Source organism: Gavialis gangeticus, unplaced genomic scaffold (genome assembly GCF_001723915.1).
Source record: "Gavialis gangeticus isolate Ggan-Ray unplaced genomic scaffold, GavGan_comp1, whole genome shotgun sequence".
In the NCBI taxonomy this organism is placed as follows: Eukaryota; Metazoa; Chordata; order Crocodylia; family Gavialidae; genus Gavialis; species Gavialis gangeticus.
Genome location: NW_017729005.1, coordinates 5,166,703 through 5,191,497, shown reverse-complemented (window position 1 = coordinate 5,191,497; position 24,795 = coordinate 5,166,703). Strand labels below are relative to the sequence as shown.

The 24,795-nt window shown below is 43.0% G+C and overlaps 1 protein-coding gene across 7 annotated transcripts in view; it reads left to right on the top strand.

The window, feature by feature from the left end:
• The window catches only part of DFNA5 (DFNA5, deafness associated tumor suppressor), an 88,030-nt gene that overhangs the window by 1,288 nt on the left and 61,947 nt on the right, over nt 1-24,795 (top strand). For 3 of the 7 annotated variants that reach the window (XM_019508601.1, XM_019508595.1, XM_019508596.1), the window contains exons 2-7: nt 2,115-2,366; nt 3,486-3,713; nt 5,752-5,944; nt 18,840-18,947; nt 19,169-19,340; nt 20,422-20,542. In XM_019508601.1, coding sequence (XP_019364146.1) covers nt 3,503-3,713; nt 5,752-5,944; nt 18,840-18,947; nt 19,169-19,340; nt 20,422-20,542 — 805 coding nt within the window. In that variant the 5' untranslated portion in view covers nt 2,115-2,366; nt 3,486-3,502. Of the gene's footprint in view, nt 1-39; nt 2,074-2,114; nt 2,367-3,485; nt 3,714-5,751; nt 5,945-18,839; nt 18,948-19,168; nt 19,341-20,421; nt 20,543-24,795 lie in introns of those variants that run through there. The other 4 variants (XM_019508597.1, XM_019508599.1, XM_019508598.1 and 1 more) reach the window with 3 other exon arrangements.

Below are 24,795 nucleotides of genomic sequence, written 5' to 3'. Positions count from 1 at the left end.
CCCCCCCCCCCCAGGAGCAGGCACGGGAAGGGGGGACCACTCTGCCCCTTGCCTCTGCTGCTGTTGCTGTTCTTAGCTGAGCTTGTCCCTACATAATGTGGCTGGAGTAGGTAGGAACAGCTTTGCAGCTTCTACGGTCCCTGGGACAGTTGGAAAAGGTGGGGGTTGAAAGGGGAGGAGGAGAGGAGAGGAGTGGAGGGGACCTGCCTCTGAGCACAGAAGGGAAGGCAGGGGATTCTTACATGCTTTGAGAATTTTAGATAACACCCTGGGGGCTTTTTTATTCTGAAAGGGGAGTGCAGCCATGCTACTGCACATCCTGTGGATGTGCCCCTGTGTGTAGACATTCATATCTTACAGCCTGACCCATACACAGGTTTTGTATCTGTGTGACTCTCCGTTAGGGCAGTGATTTATTTTTTTAAATCAAAATAATTATATATATACTTCCTACCAGTGCTGCTTGATTTCCTTTCTGTGTATTGCTGTAACCTTCATCCACCTTGGATGGGAGTTACTGCTCTAATGAGCCATTTGTGGGTAGATAAGCCCTTGGATGAGGGAACGGTTTTGGTTCATCAGGATTTGAAACGATTTTCTTTTCAGTACTAAATGACATGCATGCGTTTCCAGACTCAGAGCTACATAAAATTGTAGCTCTTTTAAATTTAACTGCATGTGTGTAGCTGCTAACATTCACGCATTACCTTACGTTTTTTTAAATCCACATAAGCTATCTCAAAAAGCAATGAAATGGGTTTCAAATTTTGCTCTAAAAGCCTAGTAAAGTATCTGTATTACTTGGCATTACTTCTTTTCTTTATGCGTGTCTCAGTATAGTTCATTATAAACTCAAGCCCCATTAAAATTCAAATATGTTTCCTCTGCTACAGACTAAATTTAATGTCCAACAGCTCTTTTGATTGCCAAGCTACTGTTCAGACTCATTTGGCTCACAAAGGATGTCCCTTTAAAACATTTACTTAAAATATGTTTAGGCAATTGATAGGTAATAATGTTCTCACCCTCTATGCTCCCTGGCTGTGCTGCCAAGCATTTCAGGTAATCTTCTGCTTTAGTCGAAACAGAATTTTATTTTTGTTTTGTTTTTTAAATAATTTTATGATGCAGCTTTGCATGCACTGTATTGGGCAACTGTATAAAAGTTCCTGTTTCACTGTCCCAAAATAGAATTGTTAGAGTGAGCAGATTTTAACTCCATGTGAGGTGTTCCTGTTGAGTTAGTGTTCTTGAATGGGTGACCAGGGTACTATTTCTAAAAACAGAAAAAAGAATAAAAAGAAAATTTGTGGAACTGCCACAAACTTATACAGCTGTTTTGAAGCTCAGTGAGATGTGGTTACTCAGCTAAATAATGACAGGGTTTCCATGGATAAACTATGTTTTTCGTCTGTCTTTTAGTGCTGTTACTTTTAAATACAACTTCCCATATCCTTGATGGAAACTCACTTTAAAGGTTTAGCTTACGTTGCTAATGAAGCAAGGAAAATATTCTTCCTCCATGCCCTTTTACTTCCACTTTTGACAAGGGGAACAGTTCTCCCTCTAGTTCTGCCAAGCTATGCCATACTCTAACTTAAACCTCCAAAGCAAGGAAATTGAAAGAGAATGTTTTCTTAACACTTGGGGCCCTGCTTGCATACACACTAAGATTGTGTATGATCAGTGATCGCTGGTGTTGCACACAATATACAGATTTGAATGGTTTTAGAGTACTTCCTTAATTGTTTTCTCCTCCCTCCTGCTGTATTCCCCTTTACATACTGTGTGTTTTTAGGAAATGCAAGCAGCACATAGTGGCACTATTATGAATCAAGATGTTCAATTCTGTATGAATGGAAATCCATGTGAAAGATGCATAGTATTATTTGGCTTCTTCACAGCCAGGCTTAAGAAGACAATTACACTTTTAACAACAACACGATTAAAATTTAGACTGAGAAAACAAGACCAAAAGCATCATGCAGCAAAAAACTAATTTTAATGGAAAAATGTTACAGGTTTTTCTTCTAAGATCAGTGAATGAATTTTAGTGACTAAAATTTCTAACAGGTGAGGATGCTGTAAACCAATGTAACTTTGTTTTCTGGTAGATTCAGTTTCAGAAATTAAGTCCATGTGGCTTGTGGGCCCTCCTCAGCACCTTTGAAGACAGCTGGCCTCCTTGTAAAGGGAAAGGTCTGCCCATACAGATCCCATTGCAGGACTGAGTTCATATGGGTAAACAATAATGCAGACCCAAGAAGAGTGTGTCTATGTGCTGAAAGAAAAGACTGTTTCTTGGTGATTATTGCACTTTCAGAAGCAGAGTGAGATTTTTTTCCCACTACAGAGCAATCATCAAGGTAGTTCCAGTGTCATCTTTGCCAAATTCTATGAGAAACTCAACTTTTCAGATATAAATGGAAGCCGGGACAATTTGGCTGTTAAAATGTGCCTTATATTTGCCTGTATGCAGACTTTTTCTTCTTTCTCACTGGATTGCAAGGCAAAGTTCAGGAATCAGAATTTAGAGCTAAGAAACCAATTTAACAATTGGTGAAGTCAAAATATTCCTATTGTATATTGGATTATGCTCAGAGTTCATGGCAATTTATAGAAGTGCTGAGATCCTTTTAGATAAAATGTTGTGTGACTTTACCTTTATAACACTATTAAGACAAAACACTTTTCATTATGTAGGTCTTTTGCTAACCTTGCTCACATAGAGAATTGACAGTAAGTCACACGAGTTCCATGGGAAGATACCTGAGTATCAATCAGTGAACACTGTTTTAACTGAAATGTGGTATAGGGAGAGCAAACAGAAAGCCAGGTTTCTATCTATAAAAATATTTTCTTCTTCCTCCCTATTGATAACGAAGCCTGAGTGCTGTGTCCTCAGTGTCTTTCTTTTCCTTCTCTTTTCAGTCAATACTCACTCTTCAGCTCCCTTCATTATCTGTTCTCACTTTGAAGTATCTCCTCCATTATCTTGGTTTGTATCTATAATTAACAAATCTAATATGTGTGTGGAGCAGGACGGGTAATTAATGAAGAATAAGTGTATGTGCTGCTTCAAAGAAAAGAAATGGGCAGATAAGACATTACCTGAATACTTCAGTGGCTACTGGGGGATTTAAAGGAAAACTGCCAATTGAGAAAAATCATGTTCCATTTTGAAATTACAAAATATGAAGGAGATTAAAAAATATTTTCTTAAACTTCTTTAATACTATGCATTTAATACCACCCTATTTACAGTCATCTTCAGCATTTTCCTTATAATGTCAGTTTTCCTTTTAGAAAAACCTTAGAGTAAATGCAGTAGAATACTGATTTAGGTAGAGAAAGACTTGAACAAGAAGATAGAGCTATTATACTGATCATTCCTTGGTTAATGCCCCAAAACTGTGAACTCCAAAAAAAGGAAAATGTTAATGATACTTTCCTATTTTATTTTAAAAGACAATTTGTTCTTTCAGGTACTTGATTTCCCAAGATGTTTGCAAAAGCAACAAAGAATTTTGTGCGAGAGACTGACTGTGGGGGTGATTTGATCCCTGTATCCCGTTTGAATGATTCAGACAAATTGCAGCTTCTGAGCCTAGTAACAAAGAGGAAGAAATTCTGGTGCTGGCAGAAACCAAACTATCATTTGTTGACAGTCACATTGAGTGATCTACTTGAAGAAGATAAACCTATAAAACCAGGTAATACTATACTTATAAAGCATAATGGAAGATAAAAAGAATGCAAGCTACAATCTGTTCTATTACTTCTTTTGTTGTGTTATTTGAGGGCTCTTTTTGGTTTAAAATATTCAACCTTTTAAAAAAATTTCATGGCTTTCTACACTTGCTTTGTCACTTGGCAAAAATAGTGCTAATGAAACGTTAGTTAAAAGGTGACGCATCTTCTCCAGGGGGAGCAGTGTGATTGAACACTGGAGATTCCAAATGGCAGTGTTATTAAGCCATATCTTTTATGGCTTGACATTCTGAAGATCTCATTTAGAGCAGCTGTCAGGAGTCCCAGCGCGTGATTATACTGTGAAATCATAGTGCACTCCAGGTGAATGCACTGTGAATTGTATAGCTATTGCTCTTTGCCCCTCCACAAATATTATAACATGCGTCCCATAGCTCTTGCTCCAGGCTACTGTTCACCTTTTAAGGGAATGACAAACAGATTGGTTTTGAGTAGGAGATAGGTAGGCACTAGGACATGGCCTGCCATTCTCCCTGCCACCACGACGTGGCATGGCACGTGGAGAGCCCCCCTCCAATGGAGCCCATGCAGCCCAACGTAGCGCAGAAAGAACTGCTCCTCTACCAAAGCTCACAGCATCTCGCTGTGTTGTGATGCGGGCAGGGCCCCCTGAAGCTGAATGCTGCCAAATCCACAGCTCTAAAGGCTCCACAGGCCAGATCCAGCTTGAGGGCTGTGGGCTATACACACCTGGTTTTGAGGGCTGTCTGAGCTTTTACAAAGCATGTATTGAATATATTACTTGTTTGTGTGATTCGCAGTTTGGGAGACAGAGTAGATTTGCACCTTTTATAAATCAGTGGTTCTCAACTTTTTTGGACTTGAAACACCCATCCATAACTTTTGTGAATTGAGTGGCACCCGATATCAAAAACTAATTTATAGATTATGGTACTTACCCTGTTGCAGAGGGGCCTGGCAGTAGTAATGGGAGGGGGCGGAATTGGGCAGGCAGGTACAACTCAGCCTGTGCTTATTTGTTTAGTTTGGCTGCTTATCTCTTAACCCTTGATTTATCTCTTCATACCTCTGGACACTCTTCAGAAGATATGGCAGTATTTTTGAGGCCTCCAAACCCTGGAAATTGATACAGTTCTGACAATAACAACAATGCAAGTTCATAAAGAGGCCAATATTGATCAACTGACTCAAAGTCCAGCTGCAGTTGTACATGAGGGAGTTCATTTTACCAGCTGTTTTGATCCTTTGGACTGAATTGAAACTAGCAAGAGATTTAGTCATTGCTTTCATGTATTAATAGAGTTCCATTGGTGGTAGCAACAGTGGAATTCTTTCTGTCGATAGTGCCCAGATGTTTTATATTGCTCAGCATGGAAAAAGCGTCTGCTCCTTCTATGTATTTGTTTCCCTACTTGTTCTTCTCTCAAGTTCCACCATGGCTAGCTGCATATTGGGAAAGGTGATAGTGTGGATGAGGCCAGTAAATAGGCAGCTGACTGTTCAACATCAACCAGCAATGTGGGCCTAAGAGCAATCTGAGCTCATAACCTTGTAGGTAACAGTCCCTTGTTCTGAATTTGCGCACAGTGTGTTACATTTTTGTTATATAGTCCCTGGGGTCAAAATCTGTTTAAATCAATGAGATATCTGTTGGTGTCAGTGGGCTTTCGATCAGGATAGAAAGGAGAAAAACCAAGATATGGAAAAATCTGAATACAGGCAATTTTTGCTCCATAATAATTCCTTGTGGGGAAGGAAAAAGGTCTCCGAGGATTTGAACTGAGAACTTAAATTGCTACATCTTAAAAAAATGACAAAGTGGGAAATGAAAAACCAGTAGATCAAATATGGTGAAAAGATAGAACAAATCATCATGGCCCGTAAACTCTTATGTGACTATTTAGCCCTTTATTTTTTCCCATAGATTTCTGGGGGGGGGGGTTTCAATATAATCCTGTTGCTGTTTTATGATCCAATGTTTTCAAGTCTATATTAATATTGTTTGTTTATTTTTTCAAGTAATTGTGGAGTCTGACTTCGTGAAATATGAGGGGAAGTTTGAAGATTGTGTCAGAGGAAATCTTGAAGCCTCATTTGGAAACATCAGATTGGGTGCTGGCGGAAAAGGCTTAGTAGAAAGTCAATCTTCATTTGGAAATCTGAGAAAGCAAGAGGTTGACTTGCAGCAGCTTATGAATGATGTCAAGGAAAGGTATGGATTTTAATTTTGGCATTTAAGTGAAGATTTAAAAAAATCAGCTAGAGAAGTTCAAGGGAAAGACACACATACCATATATAATCACTGATGCATTTGTTCTGCTATGGTTTAAGCTGAAAAGGCATTATGACCTGTTGTTCTCAGACATTCATAGCTTTGGGTCTACCAAATTTGAGGAGGCAAGTAGCCTGATTTCACAGGCAGATCCTGGGGTCAGCTGCTGTTTTGTGGGTTAAGCATGTCACGGTCCCCCCACACCTCTGATCAGCTGAGGTGTCATGGCAGTCCTGCCTGTCCATGCAGACTGCCACATGGTTTGAAACTGCAGCTTTATTACCCTGATTAAGCCTGGGGACACCATTAATCCATGTGTTGTTAAGTGTGGGTTAATGGCATCCCCAGACTTAATCATCCCCAAGCAGTGGGCTCACTGCAACAAATAAACCTGTCACCAAGCAAGGAAAAGTGCATGGGAAGCTGTGCAGTTTTGGAGCATGGGGTGGGGAGTGGGGTAAGGGTGAAGGAGGGGGCAGGGTGGGTGGAATGAGGGGCAGTTACAGTGGGACTGTTTGTAGCAGGCTGAATTGTATGGGAGATGAGGTTGAGAGTAAGTGATGGTATCAAGCCTTAATGTAATAGATTCAGCAATATATTTTAACAGCCTTTTTTAGTATTCTGAAATTGATGATGGAAAGTGACAGCTATAGAAATGGCAGGAGAAAGTGGGGAACTAGAATTTTTCACTAGCTGTGTGATAGTTGTCTAAAGCAATGCAATTCTTCTTTACTTAAGCAAGTGCTCTGAAAGTAATCAGTTTTTCATTCCAGTTACATAACAATTGCTTACTGTTTTCTTTGCCATGAGCCTTGACAGAAGGCTGTCATACTTGTTTTAGTGAAGGGCACCTTATTATTTTTGTAGTCAGTATCCTCATTAAAAACATAAACACCATAGTAAATGAACGTTCCAGAATTGCAAAACTAGTATGTGCTTATATAATACAGGGAAATACAATTTCAGTCAAGGTAAGTGTCTTCTTTTAACAACAGAAAATTTGACATTAACAGAACAATTAGGTCACATGATGCAATAGGAGGAAAAATGTGTTCACTGGAAGAGATGAATTCAAGTATTAGTTTTTTTTCCTCTTGTATTATGTGATCTATTGTTTCTGTTATTGTCATATTATGCTCTATAAAACAAGTAACACTCCCCGCTCAAAGGGAAATGTAGAAAGATAATCCAGTCAGTGTCTGTGTGCTTGTAGGCTTCATAGCAATTAAGATAATATTTTTAAATGATGTTCATTCCACTGTGGGTGGTCAGAATGTATATACAGATCCGTGTATATCTAAAAATGAAAATTAAGATCATGTAAATATTCATGGTTGTAACTATAATGCATTAATAGAGGCCTAATAAAGTTATGTATTTCATTTTTATGCTGTGGGAAACTGCATGAGCCAGCAAAATCTTTGGCATGCTAGACTCAGAAACCAGTTATCACAATTCTCACTTTTGTGAAGATGAAAGACTTCTTACACAAGTCTGACTGAGTAGATTTTGCTGTGGAAATGTGTCCGTGGAATGTGGTTGCACTTCACCCAGGGATCTGACTCATTATCTGGCAACAGTGCTTCATTGCTTAAGATCTAAAATATACAGCTGAAGTTCCAGTCAGTCTTAGCTTTGCTAAGATCTGGAAGGTCACAGAAGATTAAGATAATAGAATTTTCAGTTTTGTTGTATCCCTCACTATGTGAAGTGAGGCCCACAGCCTGTTACTCACAGAACATTATGGCTAGGGGTAGAAATTACACATAAACCAATATAAGTGAGTGGAAACCAGTTTAAATCTGTAGGCACAGACAGAAGTGGTAACTTTCACCCAATCTGGCCCCTGAAAGTGCTCTACAGCTGTGACCAAACACAAGTACACTTTCAAAGGTGCTTTCAAAGGGCCCAATTCCACAGCAGTCTGAGCCCTCATTGCATGAGGATTCAGATGAAGATGCTCCAAAATAGAGCACCCTCAGTAACTTATGTCTGTGCACTGAGAGCAGGGCTGAACTGAGACAGCTCAGCCTTGCTTCCAGGGCTGTCTTCAGAATGGAAGTGGGGAGAAGGGAGCATAGGGATTGTGGTCTGGGGTTTCTTCAGCTAACGCTGGAGGGTGGGGTGGGTGGATTGTAGGTGAGGGGAGCTTCAAACCACCTGCCCCACCCTCCAATGCTAGCTGGGCAACCCCCCAGAATAAGGTCCCTTCTTTCCCTTTTCCCCCTCCCATTCTGAAAATGGTGCCCAGGCTAGGAGGGCATTGTTAGGGGACAGCAGCTGCAGACTCACAGCCACTCTAAACAGCTCGATCTCCTAACCCCTGGGACCCAACAGCAAATGCCTGTTGGGTCTGGGGGATCATTGTAACTCATGGTATTTCCTGTGAAGTGCTATGAGTTACAGTGGGGAGCTGCTCTTCTATCTGCGCCTTGTAACTCAACAGAAGTTCAGTGCACATAAACTGCTCTCAAAATGGCTGAAACCAGTTTAAGATAACCTGATGGATGTAGCATCAGACTTAACTGATTTTACGTTAAATAGATTTATCAAACTTCTGTCCCAGTTCCCCTCCAGATTCAAGTTAATTCGTAGTCCCTCAGCATCCCACAATGCTTTGCACCTCCCTCACAAACTCCTCCTCACCAGGTGGGTGGGCTAGCTTTGGCCCAAGCTGTCTGCTCCAGCCAAACAGGGAGGTGTCCTCTAGCATCCCCTGGTTTCTGGCCTAAGTTACTGCAGGCATACAACTGCTTTTCCAGAATCAAAAGTGAATGTCTGCTCACTTGCTTATTGGTTCAATCTACTCATTTTAGACTAACCTGCCAGATTGAATCAGTTTGTCTTCGGGCTTTTTGCCTGTCTGTACATAGCCTGTGTAATGATATTTGGGAACTCTGGTGGCCTTGAAACTGAGGGCTTATAATATTAAGCAATGCATTACCAATAGGATGTATACCAGGGATGTCCAACCTTTTGAATGTGGGGCTGGATTCTCAACTTCTTATCACCCAGTGGGCCAGCAAGCCACATTCCTATTTTGTCACTCCGCGGGCTGTGTGTTGGAAAAGCCTGAAATAAGGCAAAGCTGGCATAAACCCCACCTGTGCTCAGCTAGTGACAAACTACAGCAAATGATGTCCTGGACCAGCCATCCCAACACCTGGGCCCCCCCCTTCTCCCTACTACTACCACCATTTGAAGGCAGCCCCAGAAGATATTTGACAGCCGTGTTAAAATATGTGACCAAACCGATGTAGCCGGTGCTCTCACGCAGGTCAAGGAGCCACCTATGCCACTGATTCCCCAGGCCTTGCCCACACCAGCAGCACTGCTGCCCAAAGTCTTGGCAGTGCTCAGGCAGACACAGCTGGGGCCCAGCCAATGTGTGAGATGGGGGGCAGCGGAACTGCAGGAGCAAAGCTGGTTCTCAGCCTGGCAGGGTCTCAAGCCTGTTCTGCCCAGGGTGGCTTCTGGCGGGGGAAGGCCTCGGGGGAACACTGGCTGCTCCGCTCCTCCGTGCTTCCCTGTGGTGAAAGCAAATGGCCCTCTGGAGGGCGCAGGCAGCCGCCGTGGCAGGAGAGCAGCGCCCAGCCCAGCCGCAGGGAGCAACAGTCCCTCCTCTGCCCCCGAGCAGCGCAGCCCCACAAGCTGGTGCTGGCTGAGGGGGGCCAGAGCAAGGCAGCCGCTGCACTGCAGCCCCTTGCCCACCTGCCCGCACAGCCCCGCTCACTATGGTGCTCGGCCGCCTGCGCACGCAGCCCTGGCGGCCTCAGCACTGCGAGCCTGGAATGCTGGGACCGGTGGACACTGGCTCCCACCGCCTCACCCCGCAGAGGTCATACGAGGACCCCGCCTGCCGAAGCCCCCCTGGGGCTGCCCTGCTGACTGCTTGTGCTGGGCACTGTGCCCCATTCCTGCCTGCCCTGCGGCTGCTGAGCCCAGTGGGTCCCGGGAGGTGGGCGGGATGCCAGGGGCAAGGGGCCAAGCCAGAGGCAAGTAAAAGCGGGCACTGTCCCCAGCTCATCCTGTCAGGCAAGGCCAGGGCAGCCCCATGCCGTGCAGCCCTCAGGGTGGGGGCAGGACCCAGCTCACGTGACATGGGAGTTTATGTGAGCCTGGCCGTGCAGGGGTGAGCAGCTCCCCTCCTCTCCCCCACCTGCCTGTCCCGAGCGAGGGACCTCAGGCCTCAGAAAATGGCTTGGTGGGGCCGCATGGCGGCCTGTGGGCCGCATGTTGGACAAGCCTGATGTATACCAACTGGTTTGATATTAAGACAGTTGGATATGTATTCTTGATTTTATTTAATGAAAATATGTTGTTGTTCAGGTTTATTGGATATGTGGTAATTTTGTTCATAATTCTTTAGGTATAAATTATGTTGCCTTGCAAACGTGATTTTTGTACTACATTATTGACTTTCCGTGTAATTCAGAAGTTACACATAAATAGTTTAATAAACTAAGAAAACAAAAACTAATAAGAATTTTAAAACAAGTCATTTACATCCTTAAAATTCTGAGTGTGATACAGTATAGCATGTCATAAAAATCCGTTTTTTACTGCTAACTATATGGGCATCATTAATAAAGGAACTTAAAAACAAAGTGGAGAACATTAATGTGCTATTAGGCAGTATCTATGGTGCACCCACTTTTTGACTACAGTTCTAGTCTCCACATCTCAAAAAAGATGTAGTAGAATGGAGAAAGGTACAGAGAAGGGCACTGAAAATGATTAGGGGTATGGAGCAGCTGGTGTACCAGGAGAGACTGTAAAGGCTAGGACTGTTTAGTTAGGAAAGAAGACTGAGAGAGAATAGGATAGAGGTCTATAAAATTATGAATGGTGTGGACAAAGTGAACAGGAAACTATTATTCACTAAGTCCCAGAATATTAGAATTCAGGGGCAGCCCCTGAAGTTAGTAGGAGACGGGTTTACCCTGAGAAGCGAGAGTACTATATTTTTTTACACAGTGCATAGATAACTTGTGAATTCATTGCTACAGGAGATGGTAGAGGCAGATAGCATAGCATAGCATAGCCAGGTTCTAAAAGAGTCTGGACAAATTAATGAATGATAGCTATATTAATAGCTGTTGAACAGAATGGTTGGTGATCTTTACTTGGGCATATCTAAACCAATAATGTTGGATGTCAAGAAGGGTAATGAATGAGGATAGATCACTCTAGATGGATCCAGTCCAGTTCAGTACTATCTCTCCAAGGCATCCACTGCTGCAGCTGTCGGAGACAGGATGCTGGGCTAGATGGGCCACTGTTCTGACCCAGTATAGGACTTCTTATTTCTTAACTTTCTAAAGTACCATATTGATCTCATAATTAAATTATTCTAAATACTGGTCTTCACTTTTTCACAAAGATGTAACAGATGACAGGTAGGGTCTAGGGGCCCCTATGATTCAAATTTCACTCTACAGTAGTTTCAGAAATGTAGTCTCAAAATGATTTAAGTAAATGGTATTTGCCTGACGTATGAACACAGATAATTTGCAATATGTTATATAGGCTACTGCTGCTTTTTTTGTTGCTATGTTTGCTAAATTATTTTTCTGCTTTTCAAAATAAGGTAATTTGCTTTCTTTCTTTCATTTACTGTGAATGAGGCTCTCCTGTATATAATTTGTAATGACGTAAATAATGTAATATGTGTGCATATTATGGTGGGTGTTTATTGTTGTAAACATCACCCTAACCTCTCCCTATTTTTGCATTATATTTTTATCAGGTCAAACGTGAAATTAAATTGTAATCAATTCAGAGTGGAGACCACATCTTTTTGTTCATTTGTTTGTTCTTTAAAGCGCCAAAGATGATTTGAGCACTATAGAAACAAGTTAAGAGCATTCTCATGCTCATGTGTATGAGTGAGAGGATAAAAAATAAGATGCGAGCATAGGAGGTTTTACAGAAGATATAGAAGTAGTGTTTAGAAGTGTTTCCTTTTTCTCATCAAATCTTTGGTATTCTGGGGAAAACATGGCATAGAATAATTAATTATCTGGTGAGCCTAGAGAAATTGTGAAATGCCATGTATAAGCTGATTCAGAAGTATTGTTTTCTAGTGTCTGTAAGAAAATGGTCAGAAAGCTGATATTTTCAGTGGATGAATAAAAGAAATAATATTGGACTGTGTTTGGTGGAATGTGACAGAGGATTAGATTAGTGTTCTCTGTCATGTAAGTCCAAACCAAAGACTTCTGTTTTGAGAAGGAATAAAGCTTTGCAAGCACTGACACTGTAAGACAGGCATTATCTGGGTAGAAGTAATCAGACTACTGTGTATTATAAGTGAAGTGAAGAAGATTGAACTAACTAAGACATTTCTGTTCAGTAGTTCCGAGGGATGCTATTCTTATAGAATAAAGTATGAAATTAATGTTAAATATAAAGTTGTATTTCTTCTTGAGGGGAGCTGGTACAGCCAGGAAAGTAAACTGTATTTTGCATAGGTAGGACAATGGGGTTAGTTGGCTGTATGGATGATTTAGAACAACTTGTAGAAACTTGGAAAATAGGATGTTACTTATGAGTTAATGTGGTCAAAGGCCAGTGCTATACACCTTCTGGATTTGGTATTCTGAGTGAATGGCTTGCATGAAGGGTTTACAGGCCTGGGCATTTTATCTAGTCTGCCTGGAATACTGAGACTAGGACTGGAGGCAAGAGTGGTTCTAGCTTGCCCAGAAACCCTGGTCACTGTGGATCTTTTGTGGTGAGGCTGCTTGGGTTTGTTTTTTTAGGATTGTGCTCCTTTAGCTGGCAGGGACTGTTATAGTGCCAGAGGCTGGGTGGCTTCTAGCTACCTGTTTTGCTTCCGTCTTATTTTGACTTCTGCTTTTGTCTGTCTGCTTCTCCTTTGTTGCAGCGGAGGACAGAAAGGAGGAGTAGCCACTGCTCTTATTCACCTTTTCATTATAGAAGGTAGGTCTGAGTGGCACCTCTGAAACTAACAGGCTCAGAGACATGAGCTTTTGTAGGTGATGGCTTATGCCATCAAATGCTACTGTGCAGTTCTGCCTCCCACCTTCTACCTAACTTAAGACTCACTTGGCTGATTACGGCTCTCTTTTCCATAACAGAAGAGAATGACCCTGCTCTTATTAAAGGTCAGTGGGAGTTTTGCCATTGACTTTGACTATAATATGGGCAGGAACAGACAGTGATTTTAAAAGGAAATTATTTTTACGTGCTACATGTTTAAACATAATTTCCATCCAGGAAGAGCACACACCAACTGCAGAGACTTCCTGAGCCTGATGAAGGGTTTTTAAACCTGAAAGCTTGCTGTAAAACCTTTTTCCAACTATTTAAGTTGGTTTAATAAAAGATATCGTATTCACCCAAAGAACCTTGTCTACCTATGTGTGAACCATGGAACTCATCCCATAAAACAGGAATGCTTAACCCCTGGCCCATAGGGGTTTGATGGTGGGGGAGCAGTGGCAGTGTTAATTGCCACTCTTCTGCTGCCAAATTTCTGGACCTGTGGGTAGCCCCGTGGGCTGGCACACATGTGGGGCCAGGCCCTGGTGAAGGTGCCAGGCTGGGCCAGTATGTGGTAGCATCTGGAGCATTGAGCCCAACCCTTTGCATCGACCTCAAATGGGATCCCGCCTACAGATTGGCCCCATACTGCTCTTCTGGCCCACAGTGCCAAAAGGTTGGGCACCACTGCTATAAAACATCATTAAGCCTAAGGCAAGTCTTAAAAAAAAATCTCACCTTTTAAGTGATTATTATTTTAAATTTTTAATGCTACATGTGTACTATTCTTGTAGGCTGAGGTATCTGACATCTCAAATGTGTTGTGTGTGGTTTCCTTTCCAGACGATTTCAGTTCAGCTTTAAAGATTCTGAAAGAAACATAATGGTGCAATCAGATGTGAAACTGGATTGGCAGTAATGCATGTAAAATAGAATGTGGAAGAGATTAGAAGAATGATAGCTCACAGATTATTCATAAGAGCTTTGAAACATGACTTCTGGAATGAAAAACTGCAGCTTGCTTTGTATGCATCTCCAGTTATGTAGCCTATCCTGCCTCTCTTGATATTTAGCTTGTAGTTTTCCCTTAGCATCTATCTCAGTAACAGAATGAACCATTACAAAGGCACACTGAAATGCTTAACTATGTTATGATCACTGTCTCTCAATATGTTAAACCCAGCTTTAATTACCAAACCTTTGCCCTGTTATATCGTGTCCTTGAAGACTGTTTCTGAAGATGATTGAAATAAGCTGGCTGTTCATTTACCCTATCTGATGGCTACTCAGTACTTGACTTAGCTTTTCTATTTCTTTCACCCAAAGATCACAGTGTTCCCTAGGAGCACAGTCCTACATTATGACCTATATGGACAGAACACCAACCCCAGTGACTTCAGCAATTTACACAGGCACATGCTGAATCAGGGGCTTGCAAATTTTTATCATAGTCATTTGAAAATATACTGGATGATCGTCAGGTGACAGTAAAGGTGATTGTCAACCACAAGCAACACATTAAATTTAAGGCATCATACAGATGAGCCATGAAAATGTTCCACGTTCTTTGTAGAACATTTTCATTGCTTATTCCCCATTTTATGGTGCCTTAAATCAGGTGTATGTGTAGCACCCTTCCTAGTTATGCTGCAATTAACACACGAATCATGGCATAAATGTAATGTATAGAGGAGACCTAAATGACTCAATGTCAGCATTCATGCAAGACAGGAAAAAAAATGCCAGGAAGAGATAGAAGAAGAGTCAAGCCTGTTGGAAACATTGTAAGATAGAATGGCAATCAAAAGGGGATGGATGTTTATAGCTGTGACAGGTAAAAGAATGACAGTATCTGAATCAAAGACGTCTCTTGCAGAAGTAGCAGCTCAATGGAGGCTGGTGAAATTGAATTTTGGTCTTTTTGAGTCCAAAAACTGCTGCAAAAAATTAATTATATGTTATATGAAATGGAAAAAGCTTAATGTCTTTTAGAGAGACCATGCTACTTAATAACCCTAGTTTTGCATAGCTGCAGAAATTTCTAAGACCTTTAGGGTTTGTGACAAACTGGAAGTTCTCTGATTTTTGTTTACCTTGGAAATCATTACCTTCCAAATAAATGTGGCTGAAAAGAACATAAGAATCACAAGAACATTTGGGTGTAGTGTAGTGGTGCCTGATACATTGCTTTGGTTAAGTTATTTTTTTCTTGTCTAAACAATCCATTTTAAGGCCTTCAGACAGTCCATTCTGAATGATGGAGCTTTCATAGAACCATTTAGAAGTTATAATTCAACAAAGAACAAAAATTGCCTGAAGATATTTTTTTAATTTAATAAAGCTCCAAGCTGACTTCCAAAGTTGTGCAGTCTATAAAACTTCTAAAATCTAGAAGGTGGAACACCTACAACTTATTTCAATTAAAAAAGTAGAGAACCTTGATTAAAATAACATGTTATTTATTTTGTATTTTGGGGAATTACAGTTTAACCATTATGGATATCCTATGTCCAGCAGACTGGAAAAGAAAAGATTAAATAACTCCAGTGAAGGATAGCAATCTTTCAATCTTCTAGCTGTCTTGCTTGAGTTGTCTTTTAATAGAAGTTTTGACACTTCTGTGAATCTCAGGTGGAGATTTGGAAAAAATTCTGATATAAATTTTAGTTCATAGAATACAGTTAACAAGTTCCACTGACAGGACTGTTGCTGACCCCAGAAGATGTGCTAGTAAATTTTATAATCTATTCTTAGAAAGATTCTGTCTCCTGAAATTCCTAGGGCCAACCCTGCAACCTGTATTTAGAAGTGACTTTAATGGGTTTTAAACAAAAGACTAAATGCTTTGCTTAATAGGGATGATATGCTAAATGAAATGCATATTAAAATGTTAATCAATGTTAATATTGGTGGGGACAGAACTGGGAAGAGGGGCACTTAGCTGGTTTTTGAATATGATAGTTCTACTAATTGATTTTCAAAATGTTCCATCTTTGCAGACTCACTGGAGCCAACAAAGGGAATAAAATCAGGATAGTCTTATCATACAGGGCCTTCAAGCTAGAGAAATTCAAACACGGCTAAGGTGCAGGTTTTTAACAAAGGGTAATTAATCCCAGAAACTCAATTTCAGGGATGTTCTTGTGGCCTGTTATAAACTGGTTAGGGGGGATCAGCAGGCGCTGGGGGAGTCCCTGTTCCCCCGAGCGCTGCAAGGCGTGACCAGGAACAATGGTCACAAGCTGGCAGAGGGAAGGTTTAAGTTGGACATCAGGAGGCGCTACTTCACGGTCAGGGCGGCTAGGGTCTGGAACCAGCTTCCAAGTGAGGTGGTGCAGGCTCCCACCCTGGGGGTTTTTAAGAGGAGGTTGGATGACCACCTTACTGGGGTCGTTTGACCCCAGTACTCTTTCCTGCCATGGCAGGGGGTCGGACTAGATGATCTGCTCAGGTCCCTTCCGACCCTAGAAACTATGAAACTAAGTCAGGGTTGGATAGCTCTTTGTAAATGTTGCACTGAAACTCAAACAGAAGTTCTGGATTTGGTACAGAATTACTGGGTGACAGTATGCATTATAATCTGTATGCATTGTGGACAAGGTTAGGCTGGACCAGTGGGGGCCAATCTTTTTCGCAGGCATGCCACAAATTAGCTCTCCATCATCCCTGAGTGCCCACTCTGATCCCATTCTTCTGCCCAGTCTGTTTCTCTGTCTTCTGCTCCCTACTCTGTCCAGTCTCCTATGCTTTCTGCTTCCTTCCCTATGTTCCCTGCCTGATCTCCTACTCCACTTTGTGCTTCCTGACATAGCTGCTGCTGTGTTGCCTGACCCATTCCTGACCTGCTGCGTGCCACCCATACATAGGCTGCTGGTGCCACTTGTGGCATTTGCGCTTTAGACTGGCACCCTTGGACTAGATAATCATAATAGTCCCTTCTGTCCTTAACATCCTTATCCACATTGCCACCTGAAGTACTTGGTCAATTATAAACCCAATGTACTTTTTAGACCAGATACTGAGATTCATAATTAACCAGTTTCAAATGTAGATGTTTTGAAGCCAGTCTACTCCTAAGGTTGCCCAACCATCATGCTATCTGCTCCTGGCTAATTATTTGCTTTTTTTTAAATTAGCTGAAATATTTCAGCTGTTTCTGATAACAAGGCAATGGAAAAATAAGTTATTTTTTCCATTTTAAATTCTGGCGAACTTTTCTTTGAGAAGAAATGTTAGCACCTCTCTGTCTTGGAGCAGGAGGTTATACATTGATAGGAGAGAGGCAGGAGGAAGGTGCTTGTAGGAGGGAAAGTGTTGTCAGGGTTGTGCCTTTTTGCTTTGTTTTGAGACCCTCATTTTCAGTCCTCAAAGATAGCCCTATATATGTGTTCAATAGAATTTAATAGCTAAACATCTCTGAACTGTCCCTTCTCCCTAACCATGCTGGAGTCTCTTACAGCAACTAGGGCTGATGCGAACGGACAGCTGTGCACTTTTTCTACAGAGCAAATCTGTATACAAGTTTCCCTTGCTTTATGCTTTACATGTGTTCCTGGAAAACGGTGCATGACTCAAATTCGCGTAAAGGGAACCCACTTTACAATGTAACAAATAGAGATATGTTCCAAGACCTCAACTGTACTGACCCCCAGACCCACTTCTACCACTTTTTCAAGACAATTTTGGTACTAACCAACAGCAGACAGTACACACAAGCATGGGACACTATCATAATGGGGATAGCAACTACAGAAACGTGTCTCAGACAACGAGCAAGGAACACAGATCCACACAGGATACTACATTTTGGTGCTTATCACTCCCACAATGCACCGCACAAAGCAGCTCTGTGGGTTTCCGCCGCACCAATTACATAAGAGTGAATTTACCATGCATATAATAAATTTTTGGTATAAAAAGGGTCATCTCATAAGAGAGAATTCACACATACAGAACCTGCATAAAACAAGGGACACCTGTACTTCACTTGTGGGGTTGCCTGGGTACCCAGGCAGCCCAGAAGAGGAAACTGTCTGCTTCAAAGGCAGAGGGGACAAAAACCAGATGAAGGAAGGGTAAAGGGTCTGTTGGGACAAGGAAACTCATGAGGCAGGACTGGAGGCAAGTAGAGAAACTGGGATTGGTTGGTCAAGGAGACTGGGAGTGAGAAGGGAGAGAAGTCTGAGACTCGGGATTTGAGATGGGGAGGAGGTATGTACTTGAATGCCATGGGAGGCTAGCACTGATGCATGGTACAACAGGAACAGATGGGTAAGAAGAAAGGGGCTGGGAGCCAGAGGGAAGAATAGGGACCAGGGGGTGGGGAGACTGGGAACTGATTTGGCATCTTGCTAAGACTGAATGAGGGAAGAGACTCTGTCCAACTGGATAAGGAGACTGGAACTAGGAACCTGCATGAGAAAGAATGGGGACATGGTAAAGGGACACAGATCTGACAATTTGGTTATTTCCTAATGTGTGAGCATTTGACTTTTTTACCTTAATAATTTAACATGCATGTGTGTGTGTCATATGAAATAATTGAATAGGACTAGACTAGGACATACATGTCTTGCTATAGGTGCGTCTCTCCTGAGAGTCTCAATTAATTATTTTTATGCACCCTCTCTAGCAGATCCCTGAATAAGGATGGCTCTGTGTGATGAAAGGACTTCACTGGTAACTATTTAGGTTAGTCCCCAGTAGACTTTGAAGTTAATGGGGCAGCTGGCATCACTTACTATAGCTCTGCTGTTGTAAGTTTACAGTAGCTGAGGGGCTTCCTCAAAATCTGCAGGACTAGCTCATTTATTTTCAAATTACACAGGAAAGTTAAATTTGCTGGAAGTTCTTTGTCTTTTATTGAAGCAAACAATAACCAAACAGTTGCCCCAACTGACATTTCTCCTGAAATGATGAACCAAGAATTCAATGGGTATGTTGAGACTTAAACTGTATAATACAGATAATTACAGTCTTGCTGCTGCCAGATAACAAAAGAGTACATAATCATTTTGAGTAAGATATTCATACAGAAACCACTAATACTTTACAATAAAAGCTTCTTACAAAGATTGCTTTGTGCATACAATTAAGAAAAATGTGTTTTCCCAGCTCCAGTATTTATACTATTAATGCTATATTTTTTAATTTCAGAACAATGAACCTAAACAATACTTTACTGCAACAAGTGCTGGAAAGAAAACATGAGGTACTGTGTGTCCTGACAGAGAAGATAGTAACAACTAAAAAGTGCTTGATATCTGAACATATTCAGACAGAAGAGAAAATTGGTGGCATAGCAGGATTCAGCACAAAAGTTGTGAAGGTAAAAGGAAATTATATAACCCATAAACCATTTATCCAACTACCACAGATCACAGTTTCTTCAACTGCATTCTTTATTTTAAAGTATTTGGCATTTTTGATAACATTTTAAACTCTAGTAGTTACAGAAGTTTCTCAGCAAATATTCCTCATGTTACTTAATTGTAATTGAGCAGAAAAGAAGCATGCCATGCTATTTTTTTTTCTGTTTCCTAACTGGTTGAAAGTACAAGCTCTTTTATGAACCTAGAATCTGGTTTCCATGAATACTATCATGTGGTTCAGTTTCTGTGAGCTTTCCTGCCAGTAAAAAAAAGCTTACACTTGTTAAAAGAAAGTGAATGTTAAAGGCCCGTGAGAGTGGCTGAAACCAATTAATTTAAAAAGTCAAGTGACTGTTCACAGAAAATGTTTTAGAATCCACCAAGCTCCACTGAGTATAATAATGATCCCAGTGGCTTCACAGGGGGTTGTTAAAAACATCTCCTGATACACTAGTCTAACAAGCTGAGAAGAAATCAGCAACTTTATATGAAAATATAAAGTATATACAACAAATGCCTCCTGTTGTATATAGGGGAGTCTTCACTGACATAAAACTGGCAGTGACAGTTCTACAGCTTCTGCCATTTTCACTATCCTGTTCGACCAAATTTTGTGCTGCCCGTTGTTAAAATAGGGGCAAGATGAGCAGGAGATTTGGTGGGAGGAGAGGACAAAGCAAAGGAACATTGAAGTGAAAACCAGTTTTTCACTCTAGTCATGTTTCTGTGGGACCCTACATCAGCAGTATAAGTCAAAGAGGCTTTAACTGAAGTATTTTAATTTGCTGGAGCTTATGTTAAACTGGGTTCTTGCAAATCAGGGGGACTACTATCATTTCTCACCCTCCACTCTGCTGTTAAGCCTGAGCTTCACTGCAATTGTTCTGTGGCTTAAGTCAAATATATGTACTCTATGTGAACATGGTGGGAAATTACATTTTTTTCTCTAAACTAATTTTTTCCTCCCCCTGAGTTATCTTTTGTGCACAAGTTGTTTTAAAGTTGAGTTGAATAAACAGTGGGAGAATATGTCTTCAGGTTTCAGTGAGCGAAAATGGAAACATGATGAAGGATTCTAATGTGGTCTTAGAGATTCCTGCCCCTACCACTATTGCATATGGTGTCATTGAACTGTACATAAAGCATGATGGCCAGTTTGGTAAGTAGCATGCCCACGTTCTTTTGCATGTAGTCAGAAAGAGCTACCTATTGCAAAATGTCTTTTCATTGATCTCTGTAATAGGTCCAGAATATGATGGTGAAACAGATTTGTCCATTTTAATACAATGTGGTGGAGAAACAAAGCATGGATCTGGCAGTTCATCAATTTTTCTGACTTTCAGAAAATTTCTCCTCTCTATTTGCTCAGAGAAATGACCGTAACATGGTCTTGCTATGTTCTGTCAAATGCTTCATGCAAATATTCATTGGATTGGGCTGGTGTGGTTGTCTTTTTTTGGTAAATCTCTTCCCAGTGCACTCCACCTGTACATAATTTATCACAGATACAAATGAGGTTTCTGAGGGAGATCTTCAAGATGGAGGAACCGAGAAATGATAGATAAAATGTATCTGAGATATATGAAGGGCACCTTTAAGATGCTATAAATCTATCAAGTATCTCAGGTTGGGTCTGGATTAGGCTGTACGTAATGCATCTAGATTGACTTCTGAACCATGGGGTGAATTGGTAGGGCCATAAGTAAGAAACAGTATCCTGTTTTTTGTGAACAGAACACTTTTTATCTAGAATTTTTCAGATATAATGAATGTGCAGACCCTAGCTCTCTGCGAAATTTCGCCGGGTGTTTCGTTTCAAAGCTGTTTTGATGTGTTTCAGGTCTGAAACAGGGAAATGGAAATGAAACAAAAGGCATCAGAACAGCTTTGAAATGAAACAAGGGCACTCAGAAAGTTTAGAAACATTTTAAGTTTTGAAGCCAGGCTTGACTTGAGCACAGGTCCCAACTGGAAGCAGCAACCTCCTCTCATCTGGTGCGCAGATCCAGAGGCCTGCACCCCATGGTGGGCTGGGGGGCTGTGCTGGATGTGGGGAGGCTGCTACTGCTGCTTGGACCTGACAGCAGCACCATTCTTTCCTGGCACTGGGTGCAGGCTGTGCCCAGTGCCGGTCCCAGTCAGCAGCCTGAGCCGCCTCTCATGGGAAGCACAGATCCAGGGGCTCACACCCCTGGGAGGAGTCCAGCAGAGCCCAGCAGCCCTTCTGGGGGTGCAAGCCCCCGGATTTGCACCCCAGATGAGAGGAGGCTCAGACTGCCTCTCCCACCAGGGAACAATGCCCCCTGCTTACCTCCCTACTTGGCTTCAGCCCCCCTGCTCAGCCCGCACTTGGCTCCAGCCACCCCACTTGGCCCACAGCCCGGTTGTGGCCTGCTTACTAGCCCCCTGCCCAGCTGCAGCCCCCCACTGCAGCTTTCCAGCAACAGCAGATGCGCTCTTGGCCTTGTGTCACAGCTCCCCTGCATGGCGGGGGGCGGTGCAGCTCGGCCCCAGTTGCCAGGTATCTGCGTGGCCTCTGCAACAGAGCACTGCTGTGGCCTGGCTCAGTGCGGCGCAGCGCAGGGCCGTGTGTTTTCGGGCAGCTCCGGGCTGTCACCCGGGGCTGCACGCTGTTTGCAGGGACCACCGACCAGGGTCCTACGCTCATGAGCCCTGCACCATCCAGCTGGGCTGCTTCTTGCATGCAGACCTCAGGCCGGTGTGGCCGGAGGTCCCCGCTCGCAGCTTGCAGCCCGGGGTGACAGCCAAGAGCTGCTTAAAAGCACACAGCCACACCGTGCCAAGCCAGGCTGCAGCAGCGCTCTGTGGCAGAGGTCACGCAGATACCTGGCAGCTGGAGCCGAACTGCGCTGCCCCCACCGTACAGAAGGGCTGTGCCAGAAAACCAAGAGCATGGCTGCCGTTGCTGGTAAACTGCGGGGGGGGCTGTAATTGGGAAGGGAGCATGTGGGGAGGGCCGCAGCCGGGTGCGGAGGTGAGCGAGGAGGCCACAGCCGGGCGGCAGGGGGTGAGCGAAGAGGTGCCGGCCCCTGGTAAGAGAGGCAGCCTGAGCCTCCTCTCATCCCAGGCGCAGATCTGGGGAATCACACCCCTGGGAGGGCTGCTGGGTTGTGTTGGACTCCCCCTGGGGATGTGAGCCCCTGGATCTTTGCCAGATGAAAGGAGGCTCAGGCTGCGGCAGCAGCAATTTTGTCCGGTGCTGGGCGCAGCCAATGCCCAGTGCTGGTCCCTGGTGGGAAAGGCAGCCTAAGCCTCCTCTCATCTAGGGTGCAGATCCGGGGGCTTGCATCCCCGGGAGGGCTGCCAGGCTGTGCTGGACTCCTCCTGTGGGTGTGAGCCCCCGGATCTGCGCCAAATGAGAGGAGGCTCAGGCAGCAGCAGCAGTCTTCTCTGGTGCTGGGCACAGGCCGCGCCCAGTGCTGCTCCCAGGCAGCAGTGGCATCCTCCTTGTATCCATGGTTGGCCTGCACGGATCTGGGGCCTGCATCCCCAGGAGGAGTCTGGCACAGTCCCGCAGCCCTCCCAGGGGTGCGAGCCCCCAGATCTGCGCACCAGATGAGAGGAGGCTGCTGCTGCCAGCAAGTGTCAGGACTTTTGCTTTGAACAGTTTGAGGTGCAATTTCCCAGAAACCTGTGTACGTATGTCCTCAGGAAGAGCTACCATCCCTGCAATTTTCATCTGAAACAGGCAAGAAATGGCAAAGTTTTAGGAATTTTCATAATTCCCCATTATAGCCTATGGGTGAAACCGTTTCAGTGAAGCAAAACAGGACAGTGCTTTGAAATGAAACGACGAAACAAAACACCATCCCTTTGAAATGGCGAAACGGACATTGAAAGGAAACAATGGTGTTTTGCGGAGCCCCAGCAGACACCCCTAAAGGATGTTCATTCATTCAGTAGACACTTTTCAGATCAGGATTGCAATTTAAGGGTTACAGCTGTTCGCTCCAACAAGTACTTAAACCAACACTGTATAATGGTTGTAGCTGGGAATCTCTACCTTAGAAAACTGCCAGCTGATAATTAATACACGTGTTTTCATTGATCTTGTATTCTCATGCTATCTCTTTCTCCACTTTGGCAGAACCCTATTTTCTTATTTAATTATCTAATCCATCAGGCTTCATAAATAACATGTGTCTTGTGTCATCTTTGTTTGTTCGGACAAATAAACCACATGCTTTGCATTTTTTTTTCTGTTTTTTTTTTTTGTTATTACCGTTATCTCTCCTTTCCCTCAATGAGAAGAGAAATTCAAAGAAAAGCAGAAGGATCCATAGTGCATAATTATGGAATAACTTGCATGAAATGTTCCAATTGGGTTCTTTCTCACCCCTTAGAGTTAGTTCTTGGCTTAGGTTTTAAGACATGAAGGTTTATAAAGCTTATAAAAATGGACTCTCTAATATGAGTAGGGCCTCTTGGCCATAAAAATGCCTATTCTTTTCTAAGTCCTACTACGCCCTTTATCACAGTGATTTTTTTTTTGTGTGTCTCTGATTTTGACAGGTTAATTGTCCACTGTATATAAGAACACTTCCTTTTTAAGACTTCAGTTTTTTTGCCCTTTTAGTTTCTTTGTGAATCACCTCATTCTGATAAAAGATAAATAGCAGCACCTGGCTAACTAGCTTTGTACCATTCATTATTCAAAAAATATATACTTTTGACATAACTCCTCTTAAAACCCTCCTTTGTAAATTAGACACTCCTAACTTTTTCAGTCCCTTTTCCCATGGGAGTCTCTCTGCCTCTAATCGTCTTCATTTCCCATCTTGGGTTCTCTTGTTTCTACTAGTACTTTTCAGATAAGATAAGAACTGAAAGCAGCATGCTATGTGAGGGTGCAGCATTGATGATATATCACTATAGCACTGTGATATTGAGGGTTGGGTGTATATTCTATATATATAAAGGGCTTAGTCTGTCTGTCCGTAATGCTTTTGGCTAACTGCTTATGTGCTGCTGAGAGGGTGGCAGCGATTGTCTGCGTGGGCCCAAGTTTGAGCTGCTGCTGGGATAGTTTGTGACGGTGGCAAACGTGCCCTGGCTGCCTGAGAAGTGGGGCTTTCCCATGCTTCCCTGCCGGAGGGCAAAGTGGGGGGTCATGGTGGCAGTGCCCCCCTGCTGCCTGTCCCTGACACCCCCCAGAGCAGCTGGCAGGGAGGGAGGGAGGGAGGGAGAGGAGCGTGTGGGGGGAGGCAAAGGTGGGCAGTCACCGTGGTGGCTGTTGTTGAGGCCAGGTGGCAGGGAGGGAGGGGAGCAGGAAGGGGGCCCCAACAACAGCTGGCAGGGAGGAGGAAGTGGTGGGTGGGAGGGAGGCTGCGCAGGCCTGTAGACATGGGGGGAAGTAAAGGTGGGGAGGGTCATTGTGGCGGCTGCCGTGAG